The sequence below is a fragment of the Cygnus olor genome, chromosome 10 (assembly GCF_009769625.2).
Source record: "Cygnus olor isolate bCygOlo1 chromosome 10, bCygOlo1.pri.v2, whole genome shotgun sequence".
Classification (NCBI taxonomy): Eukaryota; Metazoa; Chordata; class Aves; order Anseriformes; family Anatidae; genus Cygnus; species Cygnus olor.
This window is the reverse complement of record NC_049178.1, coordinates 6,645,135-6,663,872: the sequence shown is the minus strand read 5'-3', so window position 1 is coordinate 6,663,872 and position 18,738 is coordinate 6,645,135. Positions and strand designations below refer to the sequence as shown.

General features: G+C 48.1%; 1 protein-coding gene across 6 annotated transcripts in view; it reads right to left on the bottom strand.

Annotated features, from left to right (window-relative positions):
• Window positions 1-334: 334 nt before the first annotated feature.
• The window catches only part of RBM6 (RNA binding motif protein 6), a 59,887-nt gene continuing 41,483 nt past the window's right edge, over window positions 335-18,738 (bottom strand). For 3 of the 6 annotated variants that reach the window (XM_040568431.1, XM_040568432.1, XM_040568434.1), the window contains exons 9-24: window positions 17,780-17,848; window positions 16,454-16,705; window positions 15,766-15,926; window positions 14,919-15,016; window positions 14,385-14,430; window positions 13,739-13,799; window positions 12,692-12,783; window positions 11,852-12,004; window positions 10,680-10,769; window positions 9,792-9,881; window positions 8,926-9,189; window positions 8,261-8,335; window positions 7,576-7,673; window positions 6,192-6,303; window positions 2,668-3,955; window positions 335-1,468 (exon numbers count right to left, since the gene is read on the bottom strand). In XM_040568431.1, coding sequence (XP_040424365.1) covers window positions 3,830-3,955; window positions 6,192-6,303; window positions 7,576-7,673; window positions 8,261-8,335; window positions 8,926-9,189; window positions 9,792-9,881; window positions 10,680-10,769; window positions 11,852-12,004; window positions 12,692-12,783; window positions 13,739-13,799; window positions 14,385-14,430; window positions 14,919-15,016; window positions 15,766-15,926; window positions 16,454-16,705; window positions 17,780-17,848 — 1,787 coding nt within the window. In that variant the 3' untranslated portion in view covers window positions 335-1,468; window positions 2,668-3,829. The remainder of the gene's footprint in view (window positions 1,469-2,667; window positions 3,956-6,191; window positions 6,304-7,575; window positions 7,674-8,260; window positions 8,336-8,925; window positions 9,190-9,791; window positions 9,882-10,679; window positions 10,770-11,851; window positions 12,005-12,691; window positions 12,784-13,738; window positions 13,800-14,384; window positions 14,431-14,918; window positions 15,017-15,765; window positions 15,927-16,453; window positions 16,706-17,779; window positions 17,849-18,738) is intronic. The other 3 variants (XM_040568435.1, XM_040568436.1, XM_040568433.1) reach the window with 2 other exon arrangements.

The following is an 18,738-nucleotide window of genomic DNA, read 5'->3' as shown; positions in this document are numbered from 1 at the left end:
GGTCTACCATCCTGTCCCATCCCTCTGGCTTTTTAGGGATCTCATACTCCAGCCAGAGCTGCAAAAAGTTAAGAGCATTTGCTTTCCAGATAACCCTGCAGTCACAAGGTCCTGTATTTGTGACTCTCCCCCTGGTGACACACTGCAGAAGGAAGGAGCCCCACAGGGTCCGTTTGCTGCTGATAATTTGTCTCAGCCTACTCGCTCTGCTCCCTGCTTCACACCCCGTGACGTGGAGGTACCCCCAGACGAGCAGATCAGGAACCCTCCATTAGCAATGCACTGTGCCATTTCTGCTCCTTGGAACGAAATCTGGAGAGAGCCACAACTGAGATAAAGCAGCACTTGTTTTATTGAATCCACAGCACAAGAATCCCAGTCCTGCCTTGCACGACAACTTCCCTCTCTGTCACCTCACTCCTCCACAGGGAGAGGTTTTTCTGGACGTGCTGGAGCTGAGAGGGGGCAGTCCATAGTTGCATCTCTTCTGTCCTTGCAGAGGGAAGCATGGTCACTGGTTCCTTTGCTCACTCATTCTCTCTCCTTCCCCTTTACACGATTCTGTCCACATCCCACTTTCTGTTTTCTTCTTCTCAGAAAGCTACCGGAAGTACAACTCTAGCTCTACATCAGTATGTTCTGCTTAGAAGGTCCCAACTCACTGTTGTATCAGTATTAATCCTGTTTTAATATGAATAAATATTAGAAATCAAAGAATCTACTACCTTTTCTTTGGGAAAGAGAGAAAAAAGCATCTCTTGCTTCAGAGACTAAAAATGTCTTTTTAACTGATGTTAAAAAACAACATTCTGTAATCTTCAGTCATATCCACTACTGAAGGGCAGCGTGCAAAGCAACATGCAGTACATGGCAATAGCGCTAGCACAACTGTGAATAATCTGAAATACAAGCAAAATCACTAACAGATATCAAAGTAGTTGCATTCCAGCTGTGGCTTTAGGTGCATTCATTAAAAAAAATATATATAAATGGTATCAAAAATATCAAAGACATCAAAGACATCCTGCCAGGGATAGCTGAGGTTTCTACATCACCTAGGCTGTTGTTCTCCTAACATGTTACTTTTTTTTTTTTTGGCTTTGTGCTTCTTTTTAATGCTTTTGGCTTCTTTGTCTATTTGTCCCAATTCATTAATAACCTTGTCCCAGTCATCTCATCCTAACACCAGCGGAGGGCTCCCCTACGTTCCATAAAGCTGGGTATTCCACAGCTGATGTGTTATGGATGGAGAAGGCATGTTTCATGCTTATGTACGTACCTTAACACACACAAACACACCCCTTCAAGGGAATTATTACACAGAGACACCTGCTGAGTTATCGTGGGGAAGAGGAATCCAGAGGAAATAAGACAATATCAAATGTAGCTTGATTTTCCATGAGATTGTACAGGGATGTTTTCCTCAGTCCAGGCAAGTGTTGTTTTCAAGCCACGCATGGCACATCCCCTGGAAATCACAAAATTCTCTTAGTAACATGGTATTGCTCCAACATCTTTAGGCACAAGCAATATTCATAATTTCCCATAATCATTTAACTACGATCCTTGAAGTAATGGAAGCTGGCATATCTGTACTATTTCTATGATGAACATAAAAAACAGGACGCAGATCTACCTCCAATGAGAGAAAAGGAGTTCCTTGACTGGAGACAGGCACACCGTGCAATTAGATATTTTTCCCCCTTTTCCCTGCAGTCTGTTCCTACTCCTGTCTTGTTTCTAACTTGAGCCCTAGCAATTGGCCTCTGTGGAAAATGTTGTGTTGGCTCTCCTTTCACACATGCATATCACAACAAATACAAGCGAACAAGCCAGCTAACACAAAGCCAAGCCAAAGAATACACATTATTTAGTGAGGTTCATCTGTCCAAAGGAAACTGCTGTTACGTTTATGTTTTATCTAAACACCTGCATATAACTCAGTAGACTCACCTGGGCTTCCTGAGCTGGGAGCAGCTGGTGACTCAGATACCCATTATCTAAAGTTGCTACCAATAGCTCGTAAAAAGCTTTCTGTTGCTATGAATTCCCCCAGACATCAACACCAAGGCCATGTTCTTACCGCCACACCCCAGGGCGGGGCTGTGCCACACACCTTTACGGCTGTCCCACATCTCAGATCTCTGCAACCCTTACTGCAGACGCTCGAGGGAGCCACTCAGCCAGGTCACATCCAGCATGTTTTCCCAAATTCTTCATCATCTGGAGAACGCTAGAAGGGTTGCTACACTTTTGAGGTTTTGCATTACTCATTCAGGCTCTAGTTTGGGACTCTTTCTCACTATTTCCACTCTAACAGAGCTATCAGCATCCTGTGAGTCAGGATCATTGCCCATCTCTCCACCCGAAGCATTATCATCGCCATTACCCAGAGCCTCCTGATCTGTAGAGCCAGACAGGCTGTTCCCAGCTGCTGGTTAAGTGTCTTCATTTTAAGGCACAAGTATTAAGGTGACTCTTCCTCCATCTGAACTTCCACACAGTTCTCTCCCCCAAGCAAGTTCCCTGAGCAGCTCCTCTCCCTGGGTTTGCACTGAAGTGCCCAGACAGAGCACAGAAGGGCTTTCTGGCAGGAGAGGACTGTCTACAAGTCCTTTCTGAATGATGTGACTTGCCCTGGGCACACACACTCCCACCCTCACTCACCAGAACCATGACGGGGGTCCCCAAATCCTCCATCACTGGGTGCAGCACTGAGAACTGGGGTGCCACCAAGTGAGAACTCCACACTTCCCTGGGGTTGCCTTTATTGGAGACAAAGAAATGAAGCTTGGACAGGTCTTCTGCTCTCTTTAGAAGTTGTCAGGTGTTGGAGGCGGCCCTTTATCTCCAAATATTGCTGTCTTCAGCTTCCACACACCTCTGGTTTTCCCTGCTTTGAGATATTTGAAAGCAACGTCAGGGCTGGCTCTCTGCCGGGCACCCAGGGAAGCAGTATGCACGTGCAGGCCGGGGCAGCTCCGTCACCACCCCCCTGCTGCTCTGGCACACGGTCTGCTCCTGCTAGCCACCAGCATTGTCCTTACCTGTACAGACCACACTCAGCCTCCTCACCTGTGGTCCCCGCTGTGCTCACACACACACATGCTTCCATCATGCTTCAGCCAAACCGTCGCTGTTACACAGCCCTGCCCAAGGAGCTGCTTCTGCGCCTCCCTGGGCTGTGTGAGCACTTGCCCAAAACAGCCTTTCCCCAACCAAACACGCTGCTATCAAACAGTCCCCCGCCGGACACTACGCAGCCCCTGCCATGACGGAGCAGCAGGGCTATCTACATCCCCACAAAGCTCCCCAGAGGTGCTGCCAACAGATCCAGCCCTTCTCCAGGGAAGAAGGGAAGGGCTCTGCCCTGGTTGGGAAGCCCAGATGATGCCCAGCATTAATCAGAGCTTCAGCTATGGAGCTAAATTGCTACCAATCGAACCCAACTGTCCTTGCTAAAAACCAGGATGAATCCCACACAAGTTGCTCCTGCTCCCAACTTCCTCCCAGGCCTCGGGGCTGTCTTCTGCTCTCTGTTCACTTCCTGACCCAAGAGTACGTGGCACCAGGAGCACCTGACCCTGACATGAACACAAGCCCCAGGGACGTCGTCAGCAGACAGCAAAACATGATGGGGATCTTCCAAAGCAACGCATCCTTTCAAACATGCCATTTCAGGCAAGAGACAAGCACTGACAAATTTTCAGTTTTATTAAAAAAAATCTAGCAGCAAAACCTGTAACAATTCAAAAAAAAAAAAAAAAGAACATGACACAGAGAAAGAGACAGAAATGGAGAGAGACAGGCTTAGGGTTTTCTCCACCATTCACTCAAGTTCCTTGTAGCGGGCAAACATGACTCTCCTGACAGCATCACGGTAAGTCTCGTTGGACTGCCTCTTGCTGGGCTTCCCTTGGGCCCCCAAGCCAGGTCCCCTCTTCCGATTTTCCACCTGGAAACAGACACAACTAGGATCAGTGATTTCTGCTCTTTGCCTGCTTCTTCTGCCTGCAAAGAAAAAGCTTCCCCTGCGCTGCTTCAAGACAGCCAACTACTCCCATGTGGATAGGGATAAGAAGAAAAGACGTGTCCCTCCAAAAGCTGTTTGGGAGAAACTCCAGGCCTTTGCGGGCAACAAAAGCACAGGCAACAAATGCCCGGCGCGAATAAAACCATAGGATAGTCTGCGGAGATCAGCACTAGCATATGGTGCGGTAGGAGCAGACAGCCAAAATGTGCAATGCCAGCAGACAAGAGGCATCCGTGTGCAAGCATGGATCGAAGCAGAGCAAAGGAAAGTGCCAGCAAGAGAGCTGGGCTCCCAGGGAGCTGTTTGCAGTTAGACTGCACTTGCACAAGCTCAGCTGTTCCCTCCTCTAATAGTGTTCCCATGGGACCTGGTAACGCACTTTGAATTTCAACCAGTTTTTAACAACTGGCTTTTGCAACCACTGTCTGAATTTTTCATTAATACCTGCCTAGAGTTAGCCCAGGAGAGCTAAAGGCTGAAAGGTTCCCTTGCTTTCAAGTCTAGCTTCTCTGGATACCAGAGATGTGATCAATTAGGCTGGGAGATCAGAATCCTGTGGGGCTGAAGCGGGCACATGGCTTTGCCCAGCAGGACTTGGAAGTGGGAAGAAGGCACATCTCTAGGGCTCTTTTGAGAGGCTTCTATAGGGATTGTACGAGGGCTGTGACTTTTAATCAGCTTCCCCCTCCAGGCCCAGGAGCCCCAATTGGAGGTCAGACCTCCCAGAGTGCATCGCTAGAGCTGGCTCTTTGACAAAGCCCGTTTTATGGCCGCAGGAAGCTCTCCACGAGGACCAAACAACAGCTGGAGCAAGTTCCTGCTATCTGAACTGATGAGGGAAACTTGCCTTGTGTGTGTGGGCTCAAGCAAGCACGTCACAAAGCCTCAAATATTTGCCTTTAACAATATACTCGACTGCGAGCTGGATGTCGCAACGCAAGCTGCACTGCAAGTTGTGGTGACCTTTGGTGAGGCGCTGGCACCGTGCAGCAAGGCAGCCCGGAGACAAACCCGCTGTGGCAAGCAGCTCCAGCTGCAAGGGTTCAGTGCTGCCCACCGGCCCCTGGGCAAGCAAAGCCCCAGGCTGTTCGTTCCTGCTGTGTCCGGGCATCCCAGGTCGCCCACTGAACACATTTCTGCAGAAGAGTGGCCTCAGCAGTCTTTTGTACCCCTCTATGGTGTCAGTGTGACTGTCTGCACGTGAATTAATCCACTGGAAAAGGCTCTGTCTTATTTGCTTGACCGACCATAGTATCACGCAGCTAAGATTGCTTTCCCTGCCACTCTAGAGATGATGTTTAACCTAGCTCTGCAGCACTCTGCCCAGTGTCAAACCGTGGCCTCAGCCCTGCCCATACAGCTGTGTGGGGACAAAGGAAACAACCCACAGAACAGTCTTCCTTTCAACTCAGGTAAGCCCCCAGATGCTGTCCCGAGGGCATATCTGAGCTGTGTCTGGGAGCTGGAACTAGCAGCAATGGGTATGAACCACTCAGTGGAATCACCAACAAGGACAAAACACGTGAAGTTATTTCAAACTGCAGGTTGCAGATGACTCAAAAACCAAGCGTCAAGTGCAATTAACACATTAATACCTTGTCGCAGGTAAACCCTCTCCAGACCAGACTGTCCCAGAAGGCAGGACCTACCCAACCCTGCTTATTGCTGAAGTTCTTTTCAGATGATGTACACTGGTATTCCCTTTCAAAGCCCAGCATTTAGAATTGCAGCAAGAGCCTCAGCAGGTGCAGACACACAGCAGCACACGCCCAGGGGCTTTGGCTGCGCTCACGCCTTCCAGGAGAAGGTCCACCTTTTCTCCCCGTTGACGTGGCTGCAGAGCACTGAGCTCGCGACCTGCTCAAATCCCAGCCTGCTTTTGGGCAGGTATTAATCAGACGCTCACACCCTCCTTACTCACCGTCAGTTTGTTTTGAACCCCTCCAGATCCATAAGGATTCTAAACCTTTTCTCCCACCAACATACTCGCAGTCCCTCCCCGCCTGCAAAGCTAATCAGCGCACATATTACTCCTTCGAGCAGGTGCTGAGTCACACAGCCTGACTCTTGTTGGAGCTGGGAACTCCCTCCAGCTCTCTTGGGCGACATTACGAGCTTGAACAACAGTGATTCATTTTGAAGGGAAGGCAAGGCTCACCTCCGTTGGTGATGTTGTACCCTGCTGGTTGTAGCCAAGGCCTTTTGTCCACCCTGTGGACTGCAACATTCGGTTTCCTTTGTTGTTACTGTCAATCCTTGGATCATAGTCACTGGAAAAGAGACAGGATCAATTGTACAGCTTTGCAATGTTTTGAACACATGCCAGAGATGTTTAGCTCTGCTAATAACACCTTCAATGACATTCAAACCTCTCCTGAGGGGAATTTCCAGTTGTTTGCAAGGAACACACCGCCCGAAGAAACCAACACGGTGCACTCTGTGTGCAGGGTTCAGACACCTCTGACAGTGTAGCTAACTCCCTGTCCCACCTCAGGCGTAATACACCGGGACACAGGAAATGAGCTCAGGCTCCAAAATATTTATGGTACAAGAAGGCCAGAAGCATTCTGTTCTTGTATTTCTTAATCTGAGTTTTAGCAATAGCAAGAAAGTGAAGTCTAATCCCTGCTGCTCTAGTAGATCTTTTTCTCCCAGTGCTGCGAGCATTGTGGTCACCAAGCTCAACAGATGCAGTGTTCATTTGGACACCCCTTCTCCCACCTTGTCATTACTCATCCAAAACCGTTAACCAAAACCCATAGTTTTGAAAACTGTTCTGCACAAAAATAGCTTCCTGCATTCAGACAAGTTCTACATTCTGGCTGCTGCTGACACTGCACACAAACTGCTTTAGTTTATCCACACCTTTTCCAGGAAAACAGAGGGAAGAGAAGAAACAGATTTTTAAACTGCAAAATGTGAAGGAAAGGTCCCCTTCTGAGGTGCTGCACCAGAAGGGAACAGGCACGTAACCAGTTTTGTCTTCAACACATGCCTAGCAGTTCCTCAGCCCACTGGAACACATGAGCTTGCAGCAGGCAGACCTTTTGAGAGCTCCACACAGCACGCACTTTCTTCCTACACCTACTCTGACTGAGATGGAAACAGCTAGTGTTCCTCTGAGTCAGTAGAACAGAAGAAACACAGCTTTGCTCCTTCTTCTGATGGCTAAATGCCAGGACAGGAGGACAGCAAGTGCCTTGAGGATGTGGTGACTGGGAATGAACTGCGCTCTGCTCCCTATGTCTGGCCAGGCACTCTCAAAACCCCCATCCTACCCATACAGTACCCATCTGTATGTCTCTGCTTTCCCGTAAGCCCTTGTCTCCAACCCTGCACTGCATAACCCTCGCCCCCTCTGAGAAGTCCTGCAGCTTTTGACAGACTTCTGCTTTGGGGAACTCTGCCCACAAGAATCACAGCCTGATCATTACTCTTGCACATTACCCCACCAGACAATTCCTGGCCTCGGTGTGCCAGCAGCACACGTGCCATCATGGCATCAGCAGCCCCAAAGACATCCAACCAGGAGCAGACATTACCTCTCCGAGTCCCGATCATATCTGAGTCGTTTCCTCTCTGGTGAATCCATTTGCTGGAACTTCTCTCTTCGGTCATTTCCTTTGTCTTTGTATCTCCCCTTCACAACAGAAAGAACAAATTAAGTACAGGAGCTACGAAGGATTTGACACTCCACAGGAGATTGCTCTGCAGGTAGGTCTCACCTCAGCCACTAATCCTCAACTGAGGAGGAAATCTGTCCTGGAGACCCACAAACACCGGATATTTCTAGGACCCACAATCCACTTATTCTGTCCTGATGGCATCTGTTGCTGCCAGACCGAAGGTCACAGCCTTCCTGCTACGGCACCATGAGCAGCTCTGCTAGCTTCTGAACAACAGCCACAGCTCTCCCATTCCTGGACGGCAGCAGCAGCTGCCCATACACTGCATCGATTTCAAATAGAAATCTGTGTCCCACGTAGCTCATAGCCCAGTGCTGGCTCGCAGGGCAACAGAACCACCACTCAGAGCCTTCTGGGAGGAAGGCAACCTGCTCTTAGAAGTGACACCGTAATCTACAGGTCCAAATGCAGAGCGTGTCCACAGTTCAGTTTAAGACTCTTTGCCCAGGCTACAGACAGAAGTGTAAAAGTGGAAGCTCTGCCTGGACGAACATTCCCCCTAGCATAGGATGACAAACATGTCTGCCCACCACAGACCCACCTCACGCTCTCTCTTCTCCAAATATGCCAGTTCCTGCTCAGATCGTTTGATCTTCATATGTATCTCCAGGTTTTGCTGGAAGAAGGAAAACAGAAGCCAGAGTCAGCAGAGGACACAAGCTGTCAGGGTCATTTGCTGCAGCCATAACAAGTATAAATAAAGCAGCATGCCCTTGCACCTGCACTAATCCAGATGCAACAGCTCGCCATGCAGCCCAGACTACCTGCTCACCCACAAGGAAAGGCTGTGGGACAGCCTTTCCTGTCCCACAGTAGGAAAGGCAAGCAGTCCTATTTTAACCTGCGTGCAGTTTCGTCCTCCCAGAACCAAGAGCTCAAAGACAGTGCAGAACATAGGAAGGCATGCCTGAAGTTCTTACTGCTATTGCACTTGAATGTGCCAGCAGCCCACTCTCCCCAAACTTGAGCTGCATCACTATAGCTTAAAAAGTCACAACCTGCTATTATGGCACTCTCATGGCAGGAGCAAGCAGCTCACACAATGCTTTGAGCAGAGCTTTGATGGGAACTTTGCCTGCTACTGTGTCAAACTCAGAACAGCTCTTCCCACACAGTCATTGCATCTTCTCCCTGTATCACAAAGCTCTTGAGCCAAAGGCAGCTCACATCACACATACAGCCCCCCCGCCACCAGCTCCCCCATACCTTGTGCAGGTTGGAGAGCTGCTGGTGCTTGATGAGCACTTCCTTGTTGGGAAACTGCCTCCTGCACAGCAAGCAAGCCAGCTTGTTCCAGTCAGTCAGCTTGTCGTCGCTCGCCTTGGCCTTCCTCGGCTGCTCCTCGCGCTGTGCTGGTGGGTGGGGAGGTGGCAGCCACTGTGCCTGTTCCTCCTCTTCCTCTTCCTCTTCGTTGTCACTGTCTCCTCCATACTCTCCCAGAAGACCTATCAGAGGGTTCACCACCTTGGGCTGAGGGAAGAGGCAGAAAAACGTGACAGTTTGTAGCATCAAGCCTTCTCTGCCAAGCTGGGCTCTGCTTCCCCAACCAATCTCCCTGTGCCTTCTCTCTCTGTTCTAGTCCAAGAGCTAGAGAGCAGCAGCATGGAAAAGTGAAAGAAGCTGGTCAGCCAGCATTTAAGCATCACAGGGTAGAAGCTTTTCTGTTCTCAAGACTGGCTGTGCTTCAGTGCCAGGCTTTCCCGATCTGCTACACACCCAAGCAAAAGAAGCTGGGCACAGCAGCAGCTATTTGGCCTGGAGTGGCTAACAATCGCTTCCTCCAGCAATGAAGATCATTGAGGTTTGCCCTTCCTCAGTTTGGAGAAGGAGTTCCTCTTGAGTGAAGAGACCCTGCCTAGATGCCAGTATCAAATTTCACCCCGCCAAAACCCTGCAAACAACCCAGCATTGTGAAGCAAACTGTCCTGGCCATTCCATCTCCAGTGCTCTCCCCAACAGCAGGAGAAGCTGGCACTTCTGCCACCCAAGGTCAGAGCCAGGCTGTGGTGACCCCCCCTCGTCACCTACCCTACCTCAAAAAAGCCAAAAATCAATCCTATGGAGTGTCTTACCGGGGCTGCACTCTCATCCTTTTTCACAGAGGGAGGTAATGGTTTCTTAAAGACATCTTCTGCAGAGAACTTCTCCTCTCCAGACTCATTCTGAAACAATCAAGACCAGGTGTTAAGACTGCTGTAGCACAGATTCAGTGCAAGCAGCAACTAATCACACGTTTAACAGGCCTCCAAGGAAACCAGGCAGTCAGAAGAAATGAGGTGGTGTTTTTGGTGGCAGACATTCCAATTCTGGGCATCGCCCGAACTATTTCTCCTGGAACTAGGCCCCTGGTTTCAGGGACAGCTGAAGCAGTTGCCATGCTGTCTCAGCCTGATCCACTCTCACTCTCTGCTGGACTGTGATGCTGGCCATGGCCCCAGCTGCAACTTAAACCAGTGAGGGAGCTGGTGCAGGGCCAGTTCAACATTTCAACACCTCTGCGTGCACAAAGGATGTGGAGATCATGTACAAAGCAACCCCCAGAGCCAGTCAGCACAGGACCAGGGAAGCCCACCAGTGCATGACGACTTACAGTCCTGCTTCACTGGGAGAGAACAGACCAAGCAAAAGTACTACATGTGGGGAGAGGAAAGGATGACAATGCCAGTTTTCTCTGCCATGTCTGTGGTACAATACATCACGAGGCTCAACACAGCTCTTTGATTTTCAGGATTTTCTCCTGGACAAAGAACACCAAAGACTGTAGTTACCTAGCATTGTAACAGGATGAGGCTGTGATGCTCACTTGCATGCTCAGCAGCACAAACAATAGGCTTGTGTGAAGCTTCACATCTACATTCTTTACAGAGAACTGCTCTGATGCCCCAGACATGCTCTAGTTCAGTGGTTCATTAGCTGCCCATGTTTTACTGGGGAAAGACAGGAGCTATGCAACATCTTACCAAGCTTGCACTTTCGTCCTTTTTCACAGAGGGTGGTAATGGCTTTTTGAAGACATCTTCTGTGAAGAACCTTTCCTCTCCAGGCTCATTCTAAAAAACCCAAAATTGGGCATTAGACCATTAGCAGCACAGGGGTCAGGGTGCACACAGCAGCCATGAAGCCAGTTCTGAGCATCCATGGAAGCCAGAAAGCAAGGAAAAGCGATGGGGGGATTTCTGCTGCAGATGCTTTCACACTCCATTCAGCCAAGACCACCATTTATCCTAGGTCAGTGCCCTTGTAAGCAGGCATTCTCCACACCAGATGAGATTCCTTGGAAGGCTTGGTACCATCATCAGGGACAATTACTCCCCTCAGGTCCCAACTCCCCAGGACCAAGCATGCCACAGTGCACATCCAGACCAACAGGTAAGGAAGACAAAAAATCTGCATTTGTGACTAAAACACTTCTACCAACTCTTGTGGTAGAATTCATTCTACTCGGCATTCCTCAGGCCAAGTCAGTATCCCGGCACAGTTGTGGAAGATCCTGCTCAAAACACCCACGCTCAAACATTGTTTTGGATAGCTACTCCCACTCAGCAGCTCCCCACGTTGGGGAAATAACATTTGCTCACTGAGAGTAGCACTAAAAGGCTGGACTCTGGGAGGAACCGTACAGGATGTCCGTCATGACCTCCTATCTGCATTCAATCTTGGTTCACCTTTGCAGTCCATCTGCACCGCTTGCCTCATCTTCCTGTCTGTCTGTGATGTTTGGAGGCGGCAGGAACTGTGGTTAGGGAAGAGCTGAATCTCTGTTATTATCTGACCTGCTATGTTCAGACATGCCTTCTATTTTTTTGCTGGCTCTGTTACAACAGTTGGGTGCTTTCAGCAACTGGGAGTGAAATGCGAGTCTCAATTACATGGATGTTTCTGAATCCTTTACCTTAAGTAAGGGATAAGAAGTCCTGACTTAATGTCAGGAGACAAAAATTTCAAGAACTTGTCCCCTCCTGGCCAGAACCGTGTTCCTGGCCTGCTGGTGACCCCATGTATTTCATCACTTTCTCTCACAGACTCTCCCCTTTCTGAATCCTCTAAAAATTACTCTCTTTTTTTCTAACATCCATTACCTCAACCTCCTAGCCTCGGATCTCTGACCATTCTGACGCCTGGAGCTATTTACCTTAGAAGAAGTATTTTTCCCTTTCTCCTTTTTGTCCCTGTTGTCTCTGTTGTGTGGTTCCTTCCTTTCATTTGTCCGTTCTTGGCTTCCATGTCGCCGCCTTTTGTTCTCTATGGGTGATGAGCAGGATTCTCGGTCTATCGTGACTTCTCTCTGAAAGAGGCATAGAAAAATAAAAAAACTTAGCTGAAACCCTACAATCTTCATAACAGACTTTTTGTCCTTATTTGGCTGAGGAGACCAGCACAGTAAGAAAGGACTGCAGAGCCTCAGATAGATGAAGGAAAAGGCTTTGGGACTTTGCTGGGGCAGAAGACTGTCTACTACAGCTAAACCATCAGAGCACGACCCTGCTCACAAAGAACATGTACATTTCCAGTTTCATGAAAACAAGATGACAGTCCCATAGAACCTCAGCAGATGGCTCTTTTTTGGGATCCTCGTAACTATTGCTGGCCAAGCTTAGGGAGCAAATTGATGAAGACAGAGCTCTGTTTTCCATCTTTTAGTAGAAGGTCACAGGTTTTCAAGTAAAGCTGAGCGAGGATGCTCTTAAGTCTGATAAACACAGAGGAGACCAACACCCTTCCTTCAGAGGCCAAGGAGGCAACCACAGCAAATGGTTCAACACACAGCTAATGGACTCCTAGCCTCTCATTATGTTAACACTTTGGAACACAGATCCCTTTTATACAGGTCAGAGAACTGAGCGAGAGAAACAAAGCTGACTCTGTGTCCTATGCTGTTCTATGCTAGCCCTCTTCAGGCTGCAAAATCTACTCACAGAAAGGCAGTTTGTAAGAACATGTTACGTGTAAAGCTTCCTTCACATGCACTCACCTGAGTCCTGGGGTCATAGTATGTCCCAGCTATGGGATCGTAGTAATTCCCAGTTTCAGGATCATAAATGTATGTGGACACATCTGATGGAGCTGAATGGAGAGACGAGTTAATATCAGAGTCTTACAAATGCAGAACTTGCTCTTTACAAAGAGAAAAGCAAGAGTAAACCTTGCACTGTCAAAAGGATCAAGAGTAGGAAAGAAGAAATTTTCTCCCCTGGTAAGACAGGCGAGAGCAGTCCTCGCTTCGCTCTACCTACATCTTTTTTCTCTAAGGAGTAATAAGGTAGATAGGTTTTCACAGTTGTTCTGTTTTAGGACTGGCAAAAATTCCACATCAAAACACACTTACAGGGGCTGTGCTGAGATCACCAGATCACAACACTTGACCGGACAAAGATATGAAATTCAGTAATTTCCCAAAGAATGGGTTGATGTGTACCAGGCTCTGTTTCCACCCACCCCTGTGAACAAGGAAGATCTGTGCTCTTATAAACAATCTCCTGTTTAAAGCGATGACGCTCCTCACATCCCTTCTGTCTCTGGGTGCATGAAAGCTCCCGACAAGAAACAGAGCAAACTGCTTCTACCAGAAAAGCCAAAGGCCTTAAGGATAGGGCCATAATATGAGGAACGTCTCACATTTCCAAAATATTATTTAGACCGAGCTCAGCAATGCTACATATATGTTAGTTAAACAATTATGGCGGGCGGTTCTGGCTACTGGCACTGCTGCAATGTATTTTCCTCTGTCTCATCTGGAAATTATCAGGCTGATTTTATCCCATCAGTATGCCACAACAAGGAAAAGCAAGCAGCAAGTTTTCTTTATCTGCATGTAGCTTTTGCACAGTAAAAGTATGGAGAAACCCATTATCAGATAGGAAAATGTGACTAAACAAAGTTGGCAAAGGAACTCAGAAGTGGGTGTAGCAAATAAACCTACTCCTAGTCTTTAAAATATTTTTGGGCTGATTTCTACATGTCAGTGCCCTTTTAAGGAAGTAAAGTCTCCACAGTAGGAGTGAGGCAGAGCTTAACTTACACTGTGCTCTGGTGCGTCTCTGTGATTCGTTGCCCCTCCTGTCTCTCATGCCCCTTCTGCCCTGGATTAAGGGAACAACACAAACAGATCAGAGACTCTCTGACAGACATCATATTGCTTCTCCTCCCTCCCACGGGCCCAAAGTTCAGGAAAACAGTTATTTAGCTACTCTAAATAGAACACAATCAGACATAACTTTTCATCTACAGAATGAGGAACAGTATTGCAAGGCACGAGACCTCCATAGCCCCCCTGAATCTTTAAATCAGGTACTCGTGGCAATCCATTTGAAAGCCCCAAACCCATTCAGTATGGGAAAAGCCCTGCAGCCCTGTAACACAACCACTGAAGAAGAGACACTCTCTTCAGGAAGTGAGATCAGCCATCAGTAAGTCAACCTGTAAAAGCCTGTTATACGGTAATCCAGACCCAAATTCCCTCAAGCAGCATCTGTGCTGACCCACATTTCTGTGTGCATTATAATCGTTGTGGCACAGTAGCAGTGAAGAGCATACTTGAGCATTATTACCCCACCTTCAAGCATGTTGAAGTTTTGGCAGTCCAAAGGGAAAAAACCTAACAAAGTCATGCCCACTACCCTCGATGCTCCCGCCCGTCCCTCCCAGTTGCAGCTGTGCAGGCCTACCTGTCCATAGTAGGAATTGTCACTGTGCTCCCCGTAGTCATTCCTGCTGAGATAAACGTTGCAAGTTAATGTCAATCTGGCTTCAAATTAACCTCAGTGTTCTCAAAATGATAAGCAGAACCAATAAAGACAGAAAGACCATCTTCACTGGCCACATGTTGGATTGTGTTCATCCCAGGAGACAGAGAGGCTTTGCAGATTGCTGTCTCCACTAGAGTTATGCCCCCTCTCTCTGCTTAATCAGCAAAAAACAGCTGAATCTCTCCAACTGCTTTTGAAAACAAAAACAAACCTATTAATTCCTTCACAATGAGATTTGATGGCTGGACAACAACAGGAAGCCACCTACTACAATGGCTAGCCCCATACTGCTCAAACCCTGAGGCTTCTTCTAGCTCTGATACTTCACTGTACACTTTGTTAGGCTGCAGGAACATCTGTACTAACTCACTGACCAACCTTTAAGTACGAGTACATCTCTAGCCTCGCAGCACATCACACAAAGGGCAACCCTACTGACTCATCTGTCCATACCTTCTCCTCCCTGTAGCAAGATTCACTTCCACCGTACGTCCATCAATGCACATGGGGGGATCCAGATTCTGCAGTATCTTTAGCAACCTCAGCGCCTCCTGTAAAATGGAAGGAGAATTTCGTATCTCTGAGAAGTGAAGTCTGTTTCTGCCTGAAGAGAAGGTTTTGTGCCTACAGGATGACCACAGCAGGACAAGAAACACAATACTCTTGCCTAAATATTAGTGCAAGATATTTAGGATGCGACAAAAAGGATAAATACACTGCTAGGTTCTCTGCTTGTCCCACAGCTGTTTTCAGCAGCCAGCTAGGGACTGCGTTCTCCTAGAGCTGCTGGACAATGCAGCACCATGGTGGCTGTTGCCCCAAAGAGTTTTGGTGAATGCTTTCTGGACCAATGCAAAAGCACAGCTACAGAGTCTGGAAATCACTCTGGCTAAGGAGAAAATGTGAACCCTCCAGCGTTGAACTGTCTGTTTATTAAGATTCTTGCCTTTTGCAGACAGAAACCATAGAATTCAAGTTCCCTGCAAACAAAAGACCTGTGCAAGAGACGGTCCAGTTTAGGAGTGTCTACAGAGAGACATACTGAGGCAAGAAACTCGCTCAACATCACAGTTTGTGACAACATTCTTTAGCTCCTAATGTCTTCAGCTTGTGATCAACAGATGTATCGGATGTTCCCTGTGTCTAGCCAGACAAGCAGGAGTGGTCAGTAACTCTCTACAGAGCAGCTGCCCAACAAAAGTACAGCTATTTCTTAGATTCTTTTGTTCCTGTGCCTTCTCTACTTCTACAAGCTAGAGATGCCAACAGGGGGAGCATGTGAAAGCAGGAAACCACTTACAGCATGTGAATCCAGTTCAATGAAGCCATAGGTCTGTCCCATCCGGCCAGCTTTGTTCTTCATGATGCGCACTCTGGACGTGGAGAGCTGCACATACGGAGCCAGGAGCCCCACAATCACTTCTGGGGGGGTGAATCGTGTAATACGCTTCAGCATAATTGCTGAGAAGGACAATGAGAGAGGTGGCCAGGAAAGAAAGTGGAATAAAAAAGATAATTCAGATCCAGGCTTAACTGTGACAGCAAAAGGCAAAACTAAACCCACCCAAAGCAACAGCACAGCTTCTTGCAGTTGGGTCTGGAAGCTGATACTTTTTTTTTTCTCTAGTTTGCTCAGACTACTCCCTCCAGTTGCTCACCTTTCCTTCCCAGAAAACAGAGCAGAAAGTAGTCCCTAGTCCCCTCCCTCCTCAGAGGAGATTAGCCCAGGGTAAATTCTGGCCAAAGGAGACTTGTGCTGCTGTGCTAAGTTAACTGTACCACCCTGAAGCCGGCTTACTCTGAATTAATTTTCCTAAGGGCAGCATGCCAGCACCTTTGAAGCTGGACAGCCCACCATTACTTGATGCCATGGATTTGCACAAAACAGAAACAGCCTCCAGAGGTTTTGGTGAAATGCTGCCCTTTCTGCAGATAGCCTCATGGAGAACAATCAAGAGGAATCCCAAACTGGGCTTTCTGTCACTCACTTCTGCTTCCTCCACCTTCCTGTGGTGTGGCTTCCTCTGCTTCTCTCTGAGAAGGCAGCTCCTGGTGCCTGTCCATGTCCCTCCTCTTCTCCTGCGAGGGCCGCCGCTCTCTCCCTTCATCTCTTTTCCTTGGCTCCTGTTCTTGAGGCTGGCACTCCTGCTGTGGAGCAGGAACTGAAGGCTGGAGAGGCTGCTTTGGAGATTCTGGTTGTACTGATAACTCTTGCTCAGGTTTTTCAAGCTTTGCCTCTGCTATTAGAGAAGAGAAATAGACTGGTTCCACATACAACACTTCAGCACATATTTTTCTTCTGCTATTTTCTGGCCACTGCAACTGCTTGCCTTAGAAAAGGCTAGCCTATCCCATCCTTTGCACATCCCATGTCTTAATCTGCAGAGACAAGGCGCACAAAGGGCGAGACAGATAGGTAGCTCATCCTTCCATTGCCCTGGTTCACATCAGGCTCCTCCTTTGCTTGACCTGTTCTGTCAGAGATGAGGCATTCTGGCCTTTTTATAGGACCGGCTCTTGCCTGGGCACACATGACTTAGGAATGGGTTTGGATATGGTCTACCCATGTCCGGGACAACCTGCATGGCACTGATATCCTTACTATGACTGATCTACTCTTGAACACTCAAAGCTGAGCAGTATCAACTACCGACTGTCATCCTGTCTCTATGCTAGAAGAAAACTGGGTGCAGACACCTGTGATCACTGAGTGAAATGCACCATACATGAAATCACTGATTTTTATTAGGTCTCTACTTGCCACAAAATGAAGCACCCATTATGTGGAAACGCCCTGCCTCAGCCCAGCTATGCAACACGAAGAAGATAAATCCCATCAAGCTTCTGTGCTTGAAGGCCTCTGAAACATCTAGCTTCACTTCAAAAGAGATCCTTGCCTACGCTTCTGAAGCTGTTAGAAAGGGAAGCCTAAGCTGTGGGGCTGTAAAGTCAAATGTCACCAGCCCTCTACCTGCTGCTCAGATCCGTTCCCACAAAGAAAGAAACGAGAGTGCAAGACCTAGCGCAGTAAAGCTTCACTCTTTAACATCCCCCTACTCTCATCCTGTTTGACCAGGGGGAAGAATGGCAGAACGCACAATTATTTTGCACGTAAACATTGAGAAAGCTGCACCCTGACTTGCTTGGCTGTCAGCAAAGCTCACGTCGGACAGCCCCATACAAATTTGTCTTCAGTTTGCAGGGTGCAGTTACTGCTATGCTTCATGAGCAGGACCTCACGCAGAATTTGCATAGGAAACCAAATTATGCAGACTTAAGCACAACCCCAGACACGCAGAGAGCACTTCTCTTACTGAATTCTTGCTCAGCTGATGCGTCCTCTCCCTCAGAACCACCTCTGGACTCTGGGCCTGCTCTGCTCCCTGTAAGAGAGGCATATTAAAATCCACTTCAAGACCATCAGCTGCAAAGCATGCAAGAGCCTACGCAAAGTTGCAGTACTGAATGCATATGCTCAGAGACTTGCTTTGTCTCACCTGGCAATTAACAAACAGTCACAGAGAGATTACCTTATTATGTTCTCACAATCAACAAAACCAGGTCAGGGAGAAGCATGCACCACAATTAGTTTTCACAGCATCTTAAAGCCCCTGGTTAATTTGTTCCTTGGTAGCTTTTATTACACTACACAGCTGTGGTGACCAAGGGGGCCAGGTACGCAAATTCTGCCTTCCTAATACTAATGGAGGAGCTACAGTGCAAGGAAAGCAAAACAACCACAGGGACAGTGCTTCAGTAAATAAAGAGCTCTGCATCAGCAGTTATTTTAATGCCCTCCTACCTAAGGTATGCACATAAGAAATGCAAAACGTCAGAAGTCTGCTCAAAGATGCAGAGTCAAAGCTTACAGAGGGCCTGGAATACCTGCTCATCCCAAAGAAATCAGTCCCTCTAGGGACTGTGCTTTGGCTGTTGTGCCATCCCATCCAAAAAAGCAGAGGTGCTGGTGGGTGAGGAGAAGCTCCCAGAGGAGCTGAACTCCTTCCTTTCCACACACTCCTTACAGTCAGCAAGGTGAATTCAGCAATTCACATCCCGGATCCTCAAATCTGAGAGCCTCAAAAGAGTAACACTAAAACCACGCAGCTGCACCTCCCAAGGCAGGGGGGCTGAGGGGAAGCCATGCCACCTACAGCAGCAGTGCTAGCTCTCAGACCTGGAGGACACAACCTGTCACTCCGGAGGGAGGACAATGCCAAAGCAAAAGGAAGGAAAGGCCTTGTGCAGTAAGACTCCGAGCCTCACAAGAACA